This window comes from Neolamprologus multifasciatus, chromosome 7, assembly GCF_963576455.1.
Source record: "Neolamprologus multifasciatus chromosome 7, fNeoMul1.2, whole genome shotgun sequence".
Taxonomy (NCBI): domain Eukaryota; kingdom Metazoa; phylum Chordata; class Actinopteri; order Cichliformes; family Cichlidae; genus Neolamprologus; species Neolamprologus multifasciatus.
The window spans coordinates 41,171,780-41,186,123 of NC_140445.1; the positions used below are offsets into that span (position 1 = coordinate 41,171,780).

At 39.8% G+C, this 14,344-nt stretch overlaps 1 protein-coding gene across 5 annotated transcripts in view; it reads right to left on the reverse strand.

Annotated features, from left to right (window-relative positions):
* LOC146514930 (synaptic vesicle glycoprotein 2B-like) overlaps positions 1–14,344 on the reverse strand; it is a 37,384-nt gene that overhangs the window by 14,031 nt on the left and 9,009 nt on the right. For all 5 annotated transcript variants that reach the window (XM_085167433.1, XM_085167437.1, XM_085167434.1 and 2 more), the window contains 6 exons: positions 12,676–12,856; positions 10,025–10,176; positions 9,085–9,218; positions 8,752–8,841; positions 5,267–5,380; positions 1,904–1,992 (listed from right to left, as the gene is read on the reverse strand). In XM_085167433.1, coding sequence (XP_085023559.1) covers positions 1,904–1,992; positions 5,267–5,380; positions 8,752–8,841; positions 9,085–9,218; positions 10,025–10,176; positions 12,676–12,856 — 760 coding nt within the window. The remainder of the gene's footprint in view (positions 1–1,903; positions 1,993–5,266; positions 5,381–8,751; positions 8,842–9,084; positions 9,219–10,024; positions 10,177–12,675; positions 12,857–14,344) is intronic.

The following is a 14,344-nucleotide window of genomic DNA, read 5'->3' on the forward strand; positions in this document are numbered from 1 at the left end:
GAACGTTGAATCTCCTGAATGTCCCCCTCCTGGACCAGATTACGGACCCTTCCTGTGTGTGGTGGTGTGGCTGAAGAGGAGTGAGTATGGGGATTACCCCCTCTCCCTGGAGCCCCCTCCCAATTCACTGTACATATATATAGCACTGAGGTGTTCCCCGTTGTTAATAAATTGTCTTCTTTTGTTTGCAAAAAACTCTGTCTGCTTGTAAGTCTGTCCGGTAGCCATGACAGAAACATAATGACCCTGAATGCCTTAAGAGCATGCCTCAGAGCATGGCTGCCTCTGAATGTTTTTTAATTTTAATGAAAAGAAGACTGAGGTCATTATATTTGGGCCGAGTGGCCCTGGTGTCCCACCACCTGACTTGGGTCCTCTTACATCCTGTGTCAAACCAATTGTCACCAACCTTGGAGTAAAAATTGACACAGCTCTTAAAATGGACAAACAGATAAGTACAGCGGTGAGAAATGGCTTTTTTCAACTGAGGCAGCTTTCTAAAGTCAAACCTATTATCTCTTTTTGTGACTTAGAGTTTTACATGCATTTGTGACCACTCACCACTTGATTATTGTAATGCACTTTATATTGGTATTGATCAGGCTTCACTATCCCACTTGCAAATGGTCCAGAATGCTGCTGCTCGCCTGCTGACAGGTACACACAAACACGAGCACATTAGCCCTGTTCTTGCCTCTTTACACTGGTTTCCTGTCCATTTTAAAATTTTATTGTTTGCTTTTAAAGTTTTGAATGGCCTGGCTCCTACTTACCTGTCAGACCTTCTACACCTATACACTCCACAAATGTCTCTCAGATCAACTGACCAGCCACTCCTTGCTGTCCCCATGTCGAGACTGAAACATCAGGGGGACTGAGCTTTCCCATATGGAAAAGATATATATAAATCTTATAAAGTTTGTATCTGTCTTGTGTGAAACTTGTATGAAAAGCATACAAGAGTGAAAACAGATATAAGATCCCTTGAAAAATTATATAATGAAAATATGATTCACTATATGAAGTAAGCCAAATCTGATGCAAGTCTTTTATAAGTTTTTTCTATTTCTTTTCCACATGGGTTCGCTGTTGTGGCCCCCAAATTATGGAATAAGTTGCCCCAACACTTCAAATCTTCAAATCACTTTTAAAAACACACCTTTTTTCTAAGGCTTTTAAGGAGAAGGACCACAGTCAGCTTGTAGTCAGTTTTAGTCAGCTTTTGGTTGCTCTTAGTCTTTTTTTACTTTGTTAATTTTATTTATTGTATATTTTATTGTCTATTTTACTCCTGTTTTAATATTTAATATTTACTGATTTATTTTATCACTTTTTTAATTTATGTATTTATTTTATTGTTATTTAACTTTCTTTGTCTGTTTAATGTATGGTTTTTAACTTTTATCTGTTTTTCTTTTACTGGAAAGCACTTTGGTCAGCCATGTTGTTTTTAAAGTGCTCTATAAATAAAGTTGGATTGGAAATAAGAATTTAACCATTAGAAAGCATGTTTTCCATGAGTATTTCTTCTTCATTCACCTTTTTCAACTTACTATGCATTTATACACCACTGCTTTCATTATGCATAAATTATTATTCATCTCTAGCTGTTTGTCATCCACAGTGTGCCTTTTATCCTGTCTTCCTCCCCTCAGCCCAACCAGTTGTTGCAGATGGCTGCCCGCCTGGTTCTGACTGAGGTTTCTTCCTGTTGAAGGGAATTTGGGAATTTTCCCTCCCCACTGTTGTCAAGTGCTTGCTCAAAGGGGGTTGTGTGATTGTTGGAGTTTTCTCCCTTTTATTTTTGGGTCTTTACCTTACGTGCTTTGAGGCAACTGTTGTTGTGATTTGGCAGCATATAAATAAAATGTAATCAAAAATTGAATTGAAATTGGGAACTTACCTGAAAGCCATGCAGAACCAGATGACAGCCATGAAGAGTGTAGCAAATCTCAGCTCTGCAGAAAGGAGAGATGCCACGTTCCTCAACACCTGGTTTACATATACAAACACAGAATGAGCCTAGAACCATGCAGTTTTTACTTATTACCACTGACTGCTTTGTTTCCAAAACAAGGAAGTTTTCCCTCACAACATGTACCTAATTGCCTCGTCTTTATAAGTGGCGACTATGAAGACAAGGAATGTGGAGCTTGTTTTCAGCACCATTTGCTTTTCCACATTTTTGTTAACCCATTTCCACTTTTTCAAAAAAGAAAATTTTGGTGATCAAACGCAGTCGGATGAGCGTGGCTGAGAGTGGACAGCCTGAGTTTGAGTATGACCCGAAATCTTTACATTTTTTTTTCCATCCGGGATTAATACAATTTCTCTGATTCTGATTGCTGGAACCCAAACAAAACACATAATAAGAGGCTCTAATGTAAGCGTCCTGTTAATGTTGGTGGTGCCAGTTGCACAATGGACCCAGAGCCAACAGTGCATGGGCAGGAATGCATTTCCGACACCTAACCTTTACCCACTCTTCCTCCAACAATGCCCAGGGCCCAACCAGGTTTTGGTGGTGCAGGATCTTCATGCATCCAAGCCAACCACAGCCTCGTGTACACACTGAACCCACTCCTTGGCCACACACACCTGTAGCTCATTTACTCTGGTCTGAATCAGTTAATGAGTTTGTAAACTTGTAGCTTTTGTCTTGCTTTGTTTCGTTTTCACACAACAAAAATCCAATTGAACTCCAAATAAGCCAAAATCCATAATTACAAACCACACAATAATGTTCAGTAAACTCATTGGCCAGATGTGTTTGGGGAAAGAGAAACAAAAGTGCAGTGTTCTGTACTGCTGAAGAACACAGAGAATTTATGGTTATTTCATGGCTAGCTGCTAGCCCGTAGAGACACAACTATAGTTCCCGCATTGAGAATACAAAGCATACAGCAGGATGTGTTTTTTTAGCTTAAACCTGCAACACACATGATAGTTGGCTCGGATCGGGGTCAGCACATGCTCAGACATTAAACAAACTGCTCTGGAGGGGTTTTTTGAACCGTACCGAGACCAGCCTGTCCAAAGGATCTCGGTGCGGTTATTTTGGTCCACACTGTGGCTAAGTCCACACGTACACAGGTATTTTTGAAAACGGAGATTTTCCGTTTTCGTTTTTAAAATAATCCCGTCCACACGTAAAGGCAGAAATGAAGGAAAACGCTGCTAGGAACATGCCAAAGCAACAGGTGGCGATATATTCCTAACCGTGCAAAAATGTTGGCCAATCAGAAGTCTAGAAGCCTCGGTGGGAAATAGTAAACAAAGCTGGGGCATAGAAGCAGAACCGAGTTGTATGTGTGGAGGGACAGTAACTGTGTGTGTATATGTAAGCATTTAAACACTGCAGAGAGTACAATTAGCAGTAACAGTATTGTAGAAATTCATTTCACCGAAACAATAACGTGGCGCACAGTGTGACATCAAAAAAGGCGCACACCTTTGACGCTGCGTTTTCTCTGTTTTTCTCGTCTACACGTAAATGCAAAAATGGAGTTTTCAAAAATACCCACCCTGGCCGGAGTTTTTAAAAATCTCAGTTTTCAGTGACCGAAAACGGCGTTTACGTGTGGACGAAAGGTGCAAACGCATAGAAAAATCTGCCTTTTCAAAAATACCCGGGTACGTGTGGACGTAGCCTGTGTTTATGTCATGGTCCCCGCACCTCGCCAGCTGACAGCAGTCAGGCGCTATGTTTTGTGTTGTTTATTCTCCTCTCTTGCCTCTGCTCTCTTTCTCTCTCTCGTCCTCTCCCTCTCTCTTTCTCCTGCCGGGGCGGAGCTCAGTATGGGCTCCCGCCCCTGGCCCACGCACCTGGGGATGATCAGCACACCTGCCGCTGATTACGAGAATTAGAGTACTACTTAAGATGGCGAGTCTGCTCTACTCGTTGCTGGATCGTTGAGCCATCAGCGTCAGTCGCCCTGCAAACCTGTAATTTGAACTCGTGAGTACTTCTGAACCTGGAAGCTGACTGTCTCTCTATATGTGTGTAGATCTCCCCTGGACCCTGAGCAACTGTGACTGAGCGTGTGCAAGACGAGTGGTGGTGAAGAGAGGAGCTGTTGTCTGTGTATGGAAAGCCCCCACCCTGGACTCCTTCCCCTGTCACTCCTGGACCCTGAACCCCGACCCTTTTCCCGAACACCTTTGTATATATATTGCACCTGTGGGAATCGCTGTAAATAAATCCACTCTTGTTTGAAGGAACTAGTGGTCTGCACCTGAGTCCGCTTCACTAGCCTTGACAGTTTACTGTGTTCACACCTGCACAAACAAACCTCACCAAATGGGAGAATACAGCAGAGTCCCATTTGCATGGACTAAATACTACAGGTGTGAAAAATCACTCTTTTTAAACCATGTGGATCAACTCTCCCCATATGGAAAAGAAATAGTAAAAACATATATGATTTACTCATGAAAGTGGCCACTTTCTCATTACTTTCATATATTTTTTTAGTAGGTATACAAAACATACAAGTTTCATTATATAATTTTTCAAGGGATCTTATATCTGTTTTCACTCTTGTATGCTTTTCATACAAGTTTCATACAAGACAGATAAAAACTTTATAAGATTTATATATATCTTTTCCATATGGGTCACCAGTAAAAACATGACAAACTTTTACACTTTATATTTTAGTCTTAAAGTTAAATCAACTTTAGATTTAGTCTACTAAAAGTATAACAAAACAAAAAGACTTAAGATGTGTAAATTATGTTTAATAAAAGTTTTTAGTCAAAATTTTCTGACAAAATTAACACTGGAGGTTTGTGTCAAGCAAATTTGAGCTCTGTTTGCTTGTAACTTTCCTCCTAGTCAGCGGAGAAGAGTGTGTTTTGATCATTTATAATTGTTTGACCAAACTACATGTTTTGTGTGCTTCCTTTTTGGTGGTGATAGTAGCTTCTCTGTCTCTTTTAGTTAAGTTATTAACAAATAAATAATTAAAGTAATAATAATAACAATAATAAATTCATTTGTGTCATGTCCTTTGACACTTTCAACCTGGAGAGTTTTATTGTTATTTCTTGACATCCCTTGAACTATCAGGGGGAACATAACATTTAACTAGGACAAACCCACATTCACCCTTCTCTGACCCCTCAGTAAATTCAATTTCATTTATATAGCGCTAAATCACAATAGGCACCTTATATTGTAAGGTAAAAAACCTACAATAATACAAAATAAGTCCAAGCCAGATTCTGAGCTAGAGATGCTGATCCAGTCTGTGTTCCTACATACCAGTTTACAGAGTGTCAGTGAGCGTACAGCCCATCGTTGTACAGGTGTTCTTGTTACACTCTGAACCTCGAAAAAACCGTCTTCAGTTGTTTTCGGTGTCTTGATGTGCACCACCTATAAAAAACAAAAAACAAAACAGGAAACTTTTTGAAAAACACTGCTTTTTAGCTTTTTTAGTTGTTTTTTCCTGAACTTGTACTCCACCCATGAGTAGGACAGTATATAATAAAGTCTGAGCAGATGCCTGGCGCGCTTTTCCTGCAAGTAGCTTTTTCTTAACATAACAGATTTCTTTAGCATCAGTTTTAGTTTCTCATCCAGACATTTTAAAATAAGAGCAGCTGCTTTAACCAGTAGCTGTTTCAGTGAAATCCAATGGTGGACTGGTGCCTCATGGTTCTCAATGTGAATTTTTCTTAACCGAAAAAATAGAATTAATAATGTGGATAGGAATTAGGTATATTTACTTTACTTTATAACATAAATTTATAGCAGAACAGACTTGGTTTCTCTCTTCTCATTTAATGCTTTTTCTTTATTTTCATGACTATATACACTGTAAAACTACAAATGAACACATATGGAATTATTTATGAAATAAAAAAGCGTGAAATAACTCAAAACATGTTTTATATTTCAGATTCCTCAAAACAGCCCCCCTTTGCTTTGAATACTGCTTTGCACACTCTTGGCATTCTCTCGATGAGCTTCATGAGGTCATCACTTGAAATGGTTTTCCAACAGTCTTGAAGGGGTTCCCAGAGATGCTGAGCACTGACGCTTTTGTCTTCACTCTGCGGTCCATCTCATCCCAAACCGTCTTGATTGGTTTTAGGTCAGGTGACTGTGGAGGCCAGGCCATCTGTCGCAGCACTCCATCTCTCTCCTTCTTGGTCAAATAGCCTTTACTCAGCCTGGAGGTGTGTTTGGGGTCATTGTCCTGTTGAAAAATAAATGATTGACCAACTAAACGCAAACTGGATGGGATGGCATGTTGCACAGGATGCTGTGATAGCCATGCTGGTTCAGTGTGCCTTCAATTTTGAATAAATCCCCAATAGTGTCACTAGCAAAGCACCATCATACCTCTTCCTCCATGCTTCATGGTGGGAACCATGCATGTAGAGACCTTTTCTGCATCGCACAAAGACACGGCAGGTGGAACCAAAGATCTTAAATTTGGACTCATCAGACCAAAGCACAGATTTCCACTGGTCTAATGTCCATTCCTTGTGTTTCTTGGCCCAAACAAATCTCTTCTGCTTGTTGCTTTTCCTTAGTAGTGGTTTCTTAGCAGCTATTTGACCATAAAATCCTGATTAACACAGTCTCCTCTGAACAGTTGATGTAGAGATGAGTGCTACTGGAACTGAGTGTGGCATTTATCTGGGCTCTAACCTGCGGCACCACAGGGAACTCTGCTGTCCCCTCTTCTCTTTACCCTGTACACCTCTGACTTCTGCTACAACTCTGAATCATGCATTCAGAAGTTTGCAGACAACACAGCCATCATAGGGTGTATCTGGGGGTGAATAGGAAGAGGAGTACAGGAGTCTGGTGAGGAACTTTGTTACATGGAGTTGCACAAACCACCTGCAACTCAACACCTCAAAGACCAAGGAACTGGTTGTGGACATCAGGAGGTCCAGACCAGGTCCACTGCCAGTTCAGATAGAGGGAGAGGAGGTGGTCAACAAGTACAAGTACCTTGGATTGTGGGAGGACAACAAACTGCACTGGTCATGTAACATGCAGCACCTGTATGTCCTCAGGAGACTGAGGTCTTTCAACATCTGCAGGAAGCTCCTGAGGATGTTTTCCCAGTTGGTGGTTGCCGGAGTACTATTCTATGCTGTGGTGTGCTGGAGGAGCAGCACAGCAAAGAAGGACTCATCCAGGCTGAAAAAACTAATCAGGAAGGCTGGCTCTGTGGTTGGCATGAAGCTGGACACTCTGGGGTCAGTGGCAGAGAAGAGGATTAAAGAAACTGCAGGACATTATGGAGAAAGCTGGGCATCCTCTGTATATGGTCATAAACAACCAGAGGAGTCTGCTCAGCAACAGGTTGCTTCTCCCAAAATCTTGGACCAACAAACTTAAAAACTCCTTTGTCCCACACGCCATCAAACTGTTTAACTCCTCGCTGGAGGGGAGAGTGAGGGGAAACAGGAGGATAAAGGAGGGCGACTAAGCTGTAGTGTTTTTTCACTGTGCAATAGACTTGCAATAGTTGAAATGTGCATTATACTTTGGCTGTCTACATCTCATTAATGAGTATATTTCACTAGTATTCCTATTTATTTCTATTATATATTCTGTATTTATTAGTGCTGTCAGCGTTAATCTTCTTAAAATGACGTTAACACCATAACTGCATTAACGTGACAAATCTCCGTTAGCTCATTAACGCGGATCGTCCCGTGCGTGGGGCTGCACGGAGTCAACGTGTTAGCGTGGTTAGCTCATCAACGCATTAGCACAATGAGCTCGTTAACGCGTTAGCATTGTGCAGCCCCACGTACGGGGCGATAATGCGTTTATGGCGTTAACATCATTTTAACAAGATTAACGCTGACAGCACTAGTATTTATATATGTGTATATATGCTATATTTTTATGCTTATGTTCGCACTCCCTCATTCCCCTTTATTTGATATTACTCTGTAATATGCAACTTCTGTTGGTGTTCTGCAACTGTAAACTGAATTTCCTGGAGGAACCCACCAGATGGATTAATAAAGTTCTATCTAATCTAATCTAATCTAATCTAATCTAAAACTGAAGAACAAATTGTGGGTCTGGATTCACTGCTTTCAATGTCTGAATGATGAAGCCCAACAGCATCTCCTGAGAAATAAAGCCCCAGGTCAAGATGGTTTTCCAGCATAATTTTACAAAGAATTTTGGCCTACACGGCTCCTACTTTTTTCAGAATGGTCACTCAAATTCAGAACGATTAGACTCTATCTGCAAACATCATTAGTCTACTACTTAAACCCGGCAAAGATCCAGCTAGAAAAAATCCCTCCATTCACAATATATTCTGACCAAACAGTTTTTTTTTTTTATCAAGGGTAGACACTCAGCCAATAATACAAGCAGATTGATAAATATAATAGATTATTGCTCCATCAACAAATTAGAAGCCACAGATGTCTCTTTAGACGCAAAAGAAGAAGAAGAAGAAGAAGAAGCAGGAAACCATGACAGTACCAGAATAATGACTGTGTTACTAAATATCTCATTAGAGCAATATATTTATGTGTCAGTGCATGGTTAAGTAAAGGTAAATTCAGAAATGACACTTATAAAAAAGTGAAAATCTTCACTTAACATTAATGCGTGCCGTAAGCTGTTAGTTATCCTTGAGCGGTTTCGCTTTATTGTTGTAAATAAACATTTAAAAAGTTACCATCAAATACAAAAATCAGTTTATTTGAAAGTGCAATAAGAATCATTATTGTTAATTAAAATCATTTACTTACAGTGAAGACTTTTTCCGGCTGCCCCTTGGCTCTCCAGTTAGTGTCATGGACCTGTTTTAGGATCATCCACGCGTCATCATGTTTGCCATTCTGCTCCATAAACAAACACAGGCAGATGTATTCAAACTTACACACGGCCATGGAAAAACGTTACAAAGAAAAAAAAACTGTTGTCAGTGTTCATCTATAGTGAATGTGAACTATCTCAGTGATCTCCAACAACACTTTCATGGTCTCTTTTAAATTGATTAACAACTATGCCAGCTATGTTCTTTCCACATGTGTACACTTTGCAGGCAGGTTTACAAAGAAACACCATGCTAACAGTCTCACCTCCAGGAGGAAACGTGGGCTCTCGGGCATAAAGGTAAGTCCAACCAGAGAAGCAATTGCAGGGAGAGCCGCAACCAAGACGAACACTCGCCAGGCGTGAAACTGAAATTCTGTGCCCATACTGAAGCCCCAGCCTACACACACACACACGCACACACGCACACACACGCATGCACACACACACAAATCACTGTTTACAAGTTTTGAGAAAAATACTAAGTGTTAAAAGATTTTACCTTAATAATTGTTTAGCCTTATTTGAATTTCGTAGTAATGCCTGTACATAGCGTGTCAGCAAATTCTTTAGCTGGAACAAAGTGACCACATGAGGAAGTTGCTCAAGTTTAGACAACACCCACATGTATTGTTTTAACCCACTACAAGATCGTTAATCAACTTGTCCATCTTTGTCTTGCAAGGCTGCATCCTGTGCAGCCTCGTATGCAATCACCAGATAAGAAGTTGTTTTTTCCTGAACTTGTACTCCACCCATGAGTAGGACAGTATATAATAAAGTCTGAGCAGATGCCTGGCGCGCTTTTCCTGCACGTCTCTGTAGTTGACGGAACGTGGTCAGGCATTCGCCCATGTACATGAATTAACTCTGGGCCCGTGATTCTTTGCTTTCCTGAGGTTTTTCTCCTTACACTAAGGTTTTACTTCAAACTGTCAGAAGTAGAAATGTATCATAAATCTATCTAAAGAGCAATGAATATATCAATATTTTTCCACTGTTATTCAAAAGTTACAACCAGTGTTTAAAAATATACGTGGCATGTAGACTGGCATAGTAAGAGGCTGAACCACAGCTCTTCAATAAGAAGTCTAGCTCCATTTTCTCCTGAACCACATCCACCAAAGGTGTGAATGCACTCACTGGTCAGTATTGCTCACAAGCAAGAATGTAAAGTATCCTTTTTCATTTTTAAAACAGTCTTACCATATCTGGGTATAATTCCCCAGGCAGTGAATGAAGCATAGATCCCACCAATCATCCAGAACATACACAACCAGGACAGATGCTCTCCTCTCTTGTTCATCTGAAGAAACTCTGAGAAGTACGAGTACACGATCGGTGCTGTGCCACCAATACTGAGAGCAAAGACAGAAAAGAAGATAGTAAGGATTATTATTTAAATAATAATCAGCCACAACATTATTTTAAAGATTATTATATTCCCCCAGAGCAAAAAAATTAAGAAAACAGATGCTACACATAAGCAGGTTGTGTTTTTGAAAAAGTCCACTGAAAATCACAGAGCAAAGATATGTAAAGATATTCTGAGCAAAGCTGACGTTTTCTTGGAGGCAACAAGAGTTCATTTGAAATTTATATCACATTCTAAACCGCAACAAGGTGACATTTGATGGCACAGCCACCCCAGAATTCAATTTGGCCTCCTTCAGCGTCACTGGACTTGCAGTGCTGTCAGTCTGAAAACATGGCCAACATCACTGAAGATTGGGGTGGGTTGTCCGACTCTAAGGTAACTCTAAAATAATGCTTGACTTTGAGGTGTATGATTTAATAAAATAAATTATATTCACAGAGTTTTGAAGAGAAAAAGTATTCCCAAGCATTGGAAATAAAAAGATGTGCAGATGGATGTTCATGTGAGACATGAAGTGAAGTGCATCCATATGTAACTGAATGTTCAAATGGGAATTACTAAGAAGTCATGTTACACGACAACATAGAAAAGAAGAAAATGTAATGAAGTGATTTTAAAGTTTCAGCTTTGTTTTAAATCATGTATGTAGAAAAGTAAGAGAGAGGATAACAGGATGTAGCTGGACATCGGGTGATAGATGTGAACAACGGTGACTAGACGTCACAATGGGTTGTTCAGAATAGATAAGTGGTTCTTCCCTTTGTCTCCTGTCAGATGAGCAGTTCAGAAGATTTGATCTAAGAAGTTCATATTTATAAATTCCAGGAGAGACACCAGAGGGATCAACCAGTGCTTGATTATTGTTGCACACACAAGACACTTGATCCAAACTATAACTTACCCTGATGCTGTAGATACATACAAACAAAAACTGTCCCATTGTTCTACTAGAATCTGTGTTTTGCTGCTCAGTCTTCCCAGCATTTTCCCACATGCCACATTTTCAGTCATTCTCACCCTCCACACATTCAGGGTTGAGATTCTTTCAACGGTGTTAAAATAAGACAAACACAGGTCACAAGCCCAGTGTTTAACACTGAAGCCTACTTTATTTAGATGTGGCACCTCACCCCTGTCCCCCAGTAGGCACAATCTTGGGGATTTCTGTAATTTACATTTGTCCCAGCTCTCCATGTATTTTAAAACAATTTCCCATATTGGGAAGACCACTGGACATTCCCACAAAGCATCCAGCAGAGTACCTTTTGCTTCTTGGCATTTCCAACACGTCATCTTTACTCATGCACATTTTATGAAGTCTCGTTGGTATGTAATAGTACCTGCTGAGAATTTTATATAGGATAAATTTACCTCTAGCTTCCCTGATTTAAAGCCCATTTTCAGAAATAATTGAATTCCATGTTCCCTCATCAAGAGTACAATCCAGATCTCTTTCTCAAATACTTTTAAGTCTTTTACGTGTATTGTTTTTAACCCAATGACCTAAATTACACCATTTTGACACCTTCGTAAGTTTAAGCACAGCAACTGCAAACTTAATTTAACTTAATTTGACAGAAAACACACTTGTCTTGGCTAAATTAGAAAAGATAGCCATGGCCATTATAAGAAAAACATTGAAAACAAATGTGTCCCATCTGAATGCAATTTGGCTCAATATGGAACCTCATTTACTTCTACATTGTGTAAAAAAATGTTCTGCACTTGGGTTGAGGAGATTCCAGTCAACTAAGGTGTGTTTTACTCCAACTTCAGTTGATAATCTCTAGTTAACTAAGAGAGACCAAAATATTACATTTACACTTTAGCTTATAAGGCGTGTTTCTGCTGCTGTCTGGACCAGCTCTAGATCCAACAGCCATCCCTATCTCTGGATGGCTGTCAGTCCACTGTTTACCTCAGCTGTTAATGTGGGGTAAAAAGCATCCACCCTAATTTACTTTGAAAAAGGCTTTAAAACTGTGTGAAAGGAGTCAGACAGTCAGAGAGTCAGACAAGCTCAATTCGGCTGATGAGAGCATTACTGAGGTGAGTTGTTGAGGATATGCTGAACTGTTGGTAACGCTGCTGTTAGCTCCTGTTAACCAGCGTCAGTGAAACTGTCTTTGAAGCTAATGTACCTTTGTTGGACTCTGATGCTTGAAAATGTAAGAATCAAAGCTTTTAGAATCAAAGTCCCAGAAAGTTGGTTCTGTCCATCTGGATGTAGCGTTTCCAGTAGGAGAAACATTTTCATCACTCATCCAAGTGACTTCTTCAGTCTCAGCTGACTGCAGGTTTCCTCAACCTTATAAACAGTACATTTGCATAATGATTACATCTCATCATTGAAACAGTGTCCACTGGCCTGTAGGTGTGTGTGTGTGTGTGTGTGTGTGTGTGTGTGTGTGTGTGTGTGTGTGTGTGTGTGTGTGTGTGTGTGTGTGTGTGTGTGTGTGTGTGTGTGTGTGTGCATTACCCAATGCCAGAAAGAAGTCTGAAGAAGAGAAAGAAGCTGTAACCCTGAGCGAAGGAAGACATAAATGCGAAGATACAGTTTATAGATAATGCCAGAATCAGACATTGCCGACGGCCAACTTTGTCTGCCAGTCCTCCCCACAGAAATGCTCCCACCATCATGCTCAGGAAAACGATGAGACCTGCACAAAGAAGAAGTAATAGAGGATGCCATATCAAATTATTTAATACTAAGGATATGTTGCAAAACCTCTATATACTCAAAATCAAAACCACATCTGATTGGTTTCATCTCTGTTACCTTGGTGTTCCTACTCCTCCCTGATTGCCTTTTGTGTCTGTGTATATCTAAAGCCTCGGTTTGTCGTTTGCTTGTGTCTTCACTGTGTATTCTGGCTGTTTGTTCCCAACTTATTTATTTAACTTTCTCTTAAATTTGGTTTTGTTTTCTTTCCCATGGATTTATACCAGCCTAAATAAATGGATCACTTTTTTGCTTTTTCCTCACTTCATCACACTCTACCATGACACACCTATTATCAAACATGCTCTGCAGAAATATATGAAATCAAATTCCTTCTTTACCTTGTTTGGTATGGACTTTCATGAGCAGATTGCTTTAGCCTTAGGCAAGCATTTAACATTGATTGGTGCCAGAGATTGGCATGCTGACAATATTTTAAACCAGTGTACAGATGGCCATGCAACACAGGATAACTGTGACTCATCATACTGGTCTCCAGCATTTTACACCACGTGTAAAATATCTGTTTCACAAAGGTCCAGGGACACCTGGGCAGCACCCATATGCTTTTTTCAAGGTCAGTACAAAAAGAATTGGTGTGTCACTCTACTGATTCAGAACACGAACACACACAAACCACGTTTAAAAATATTGGTTTCGATCAAACCTTGGCAATTCAATTCAATTTTATTTATAAAACACTAAATCACAACAGCAGTCGCCTTAATGTGCTTTATATTGGAAGGTAAGCACCCTACATTAATAAATAGAAAACCTTAAAAATCAGACATCAGGGAAAAAAGAAAAACTGTCTTTTAACAGGAAGAAACCTCTGGCAGAACCAGGCTCAGGCAGCAGCCATGCTGTGACCAGTTGGGGATAAGGATGGGAACTGATAAGAAGTTAGCAATTCCGATTCCATTATCACTTGTTGATTCGAGCCTTTATTGATTGTCATTCTCATCAATGAGAGTTACCACCATCACTAAGCAGCATCTCATTACATTACATTTGTGTAAATTGACTGCATACTGCATTGTCAAATGTTTGTGTGTGTTGGAGGCATTTCCCCTCTTTTGTTGAGATTGCTGTTAAGGTTATTACTCAAAAAAAAAAAGTAAAGTATTACATATATTACACGAATACCTTTCTTAAACAAAGTGTAGTACTTTACTTGACTACTAAATTCACTGCGGAGAGATTAACTGACCTACAAACAACTACAGACATGAATAACTTATTCTTCCTATTTACATCAGTTCACACAAACTACGATTTTATTACTTTTTAGATTTTAAACTGATAGAAACTAACAAACATCACAAGCGAAAACCTGATTCACATGGTGACTTTTCCTCAGAAAAATACCGTTTTCATCTTGAGTCATTTGGCTCAACAGTTACCAGAGGTAAAAAGAAAGCCTCAC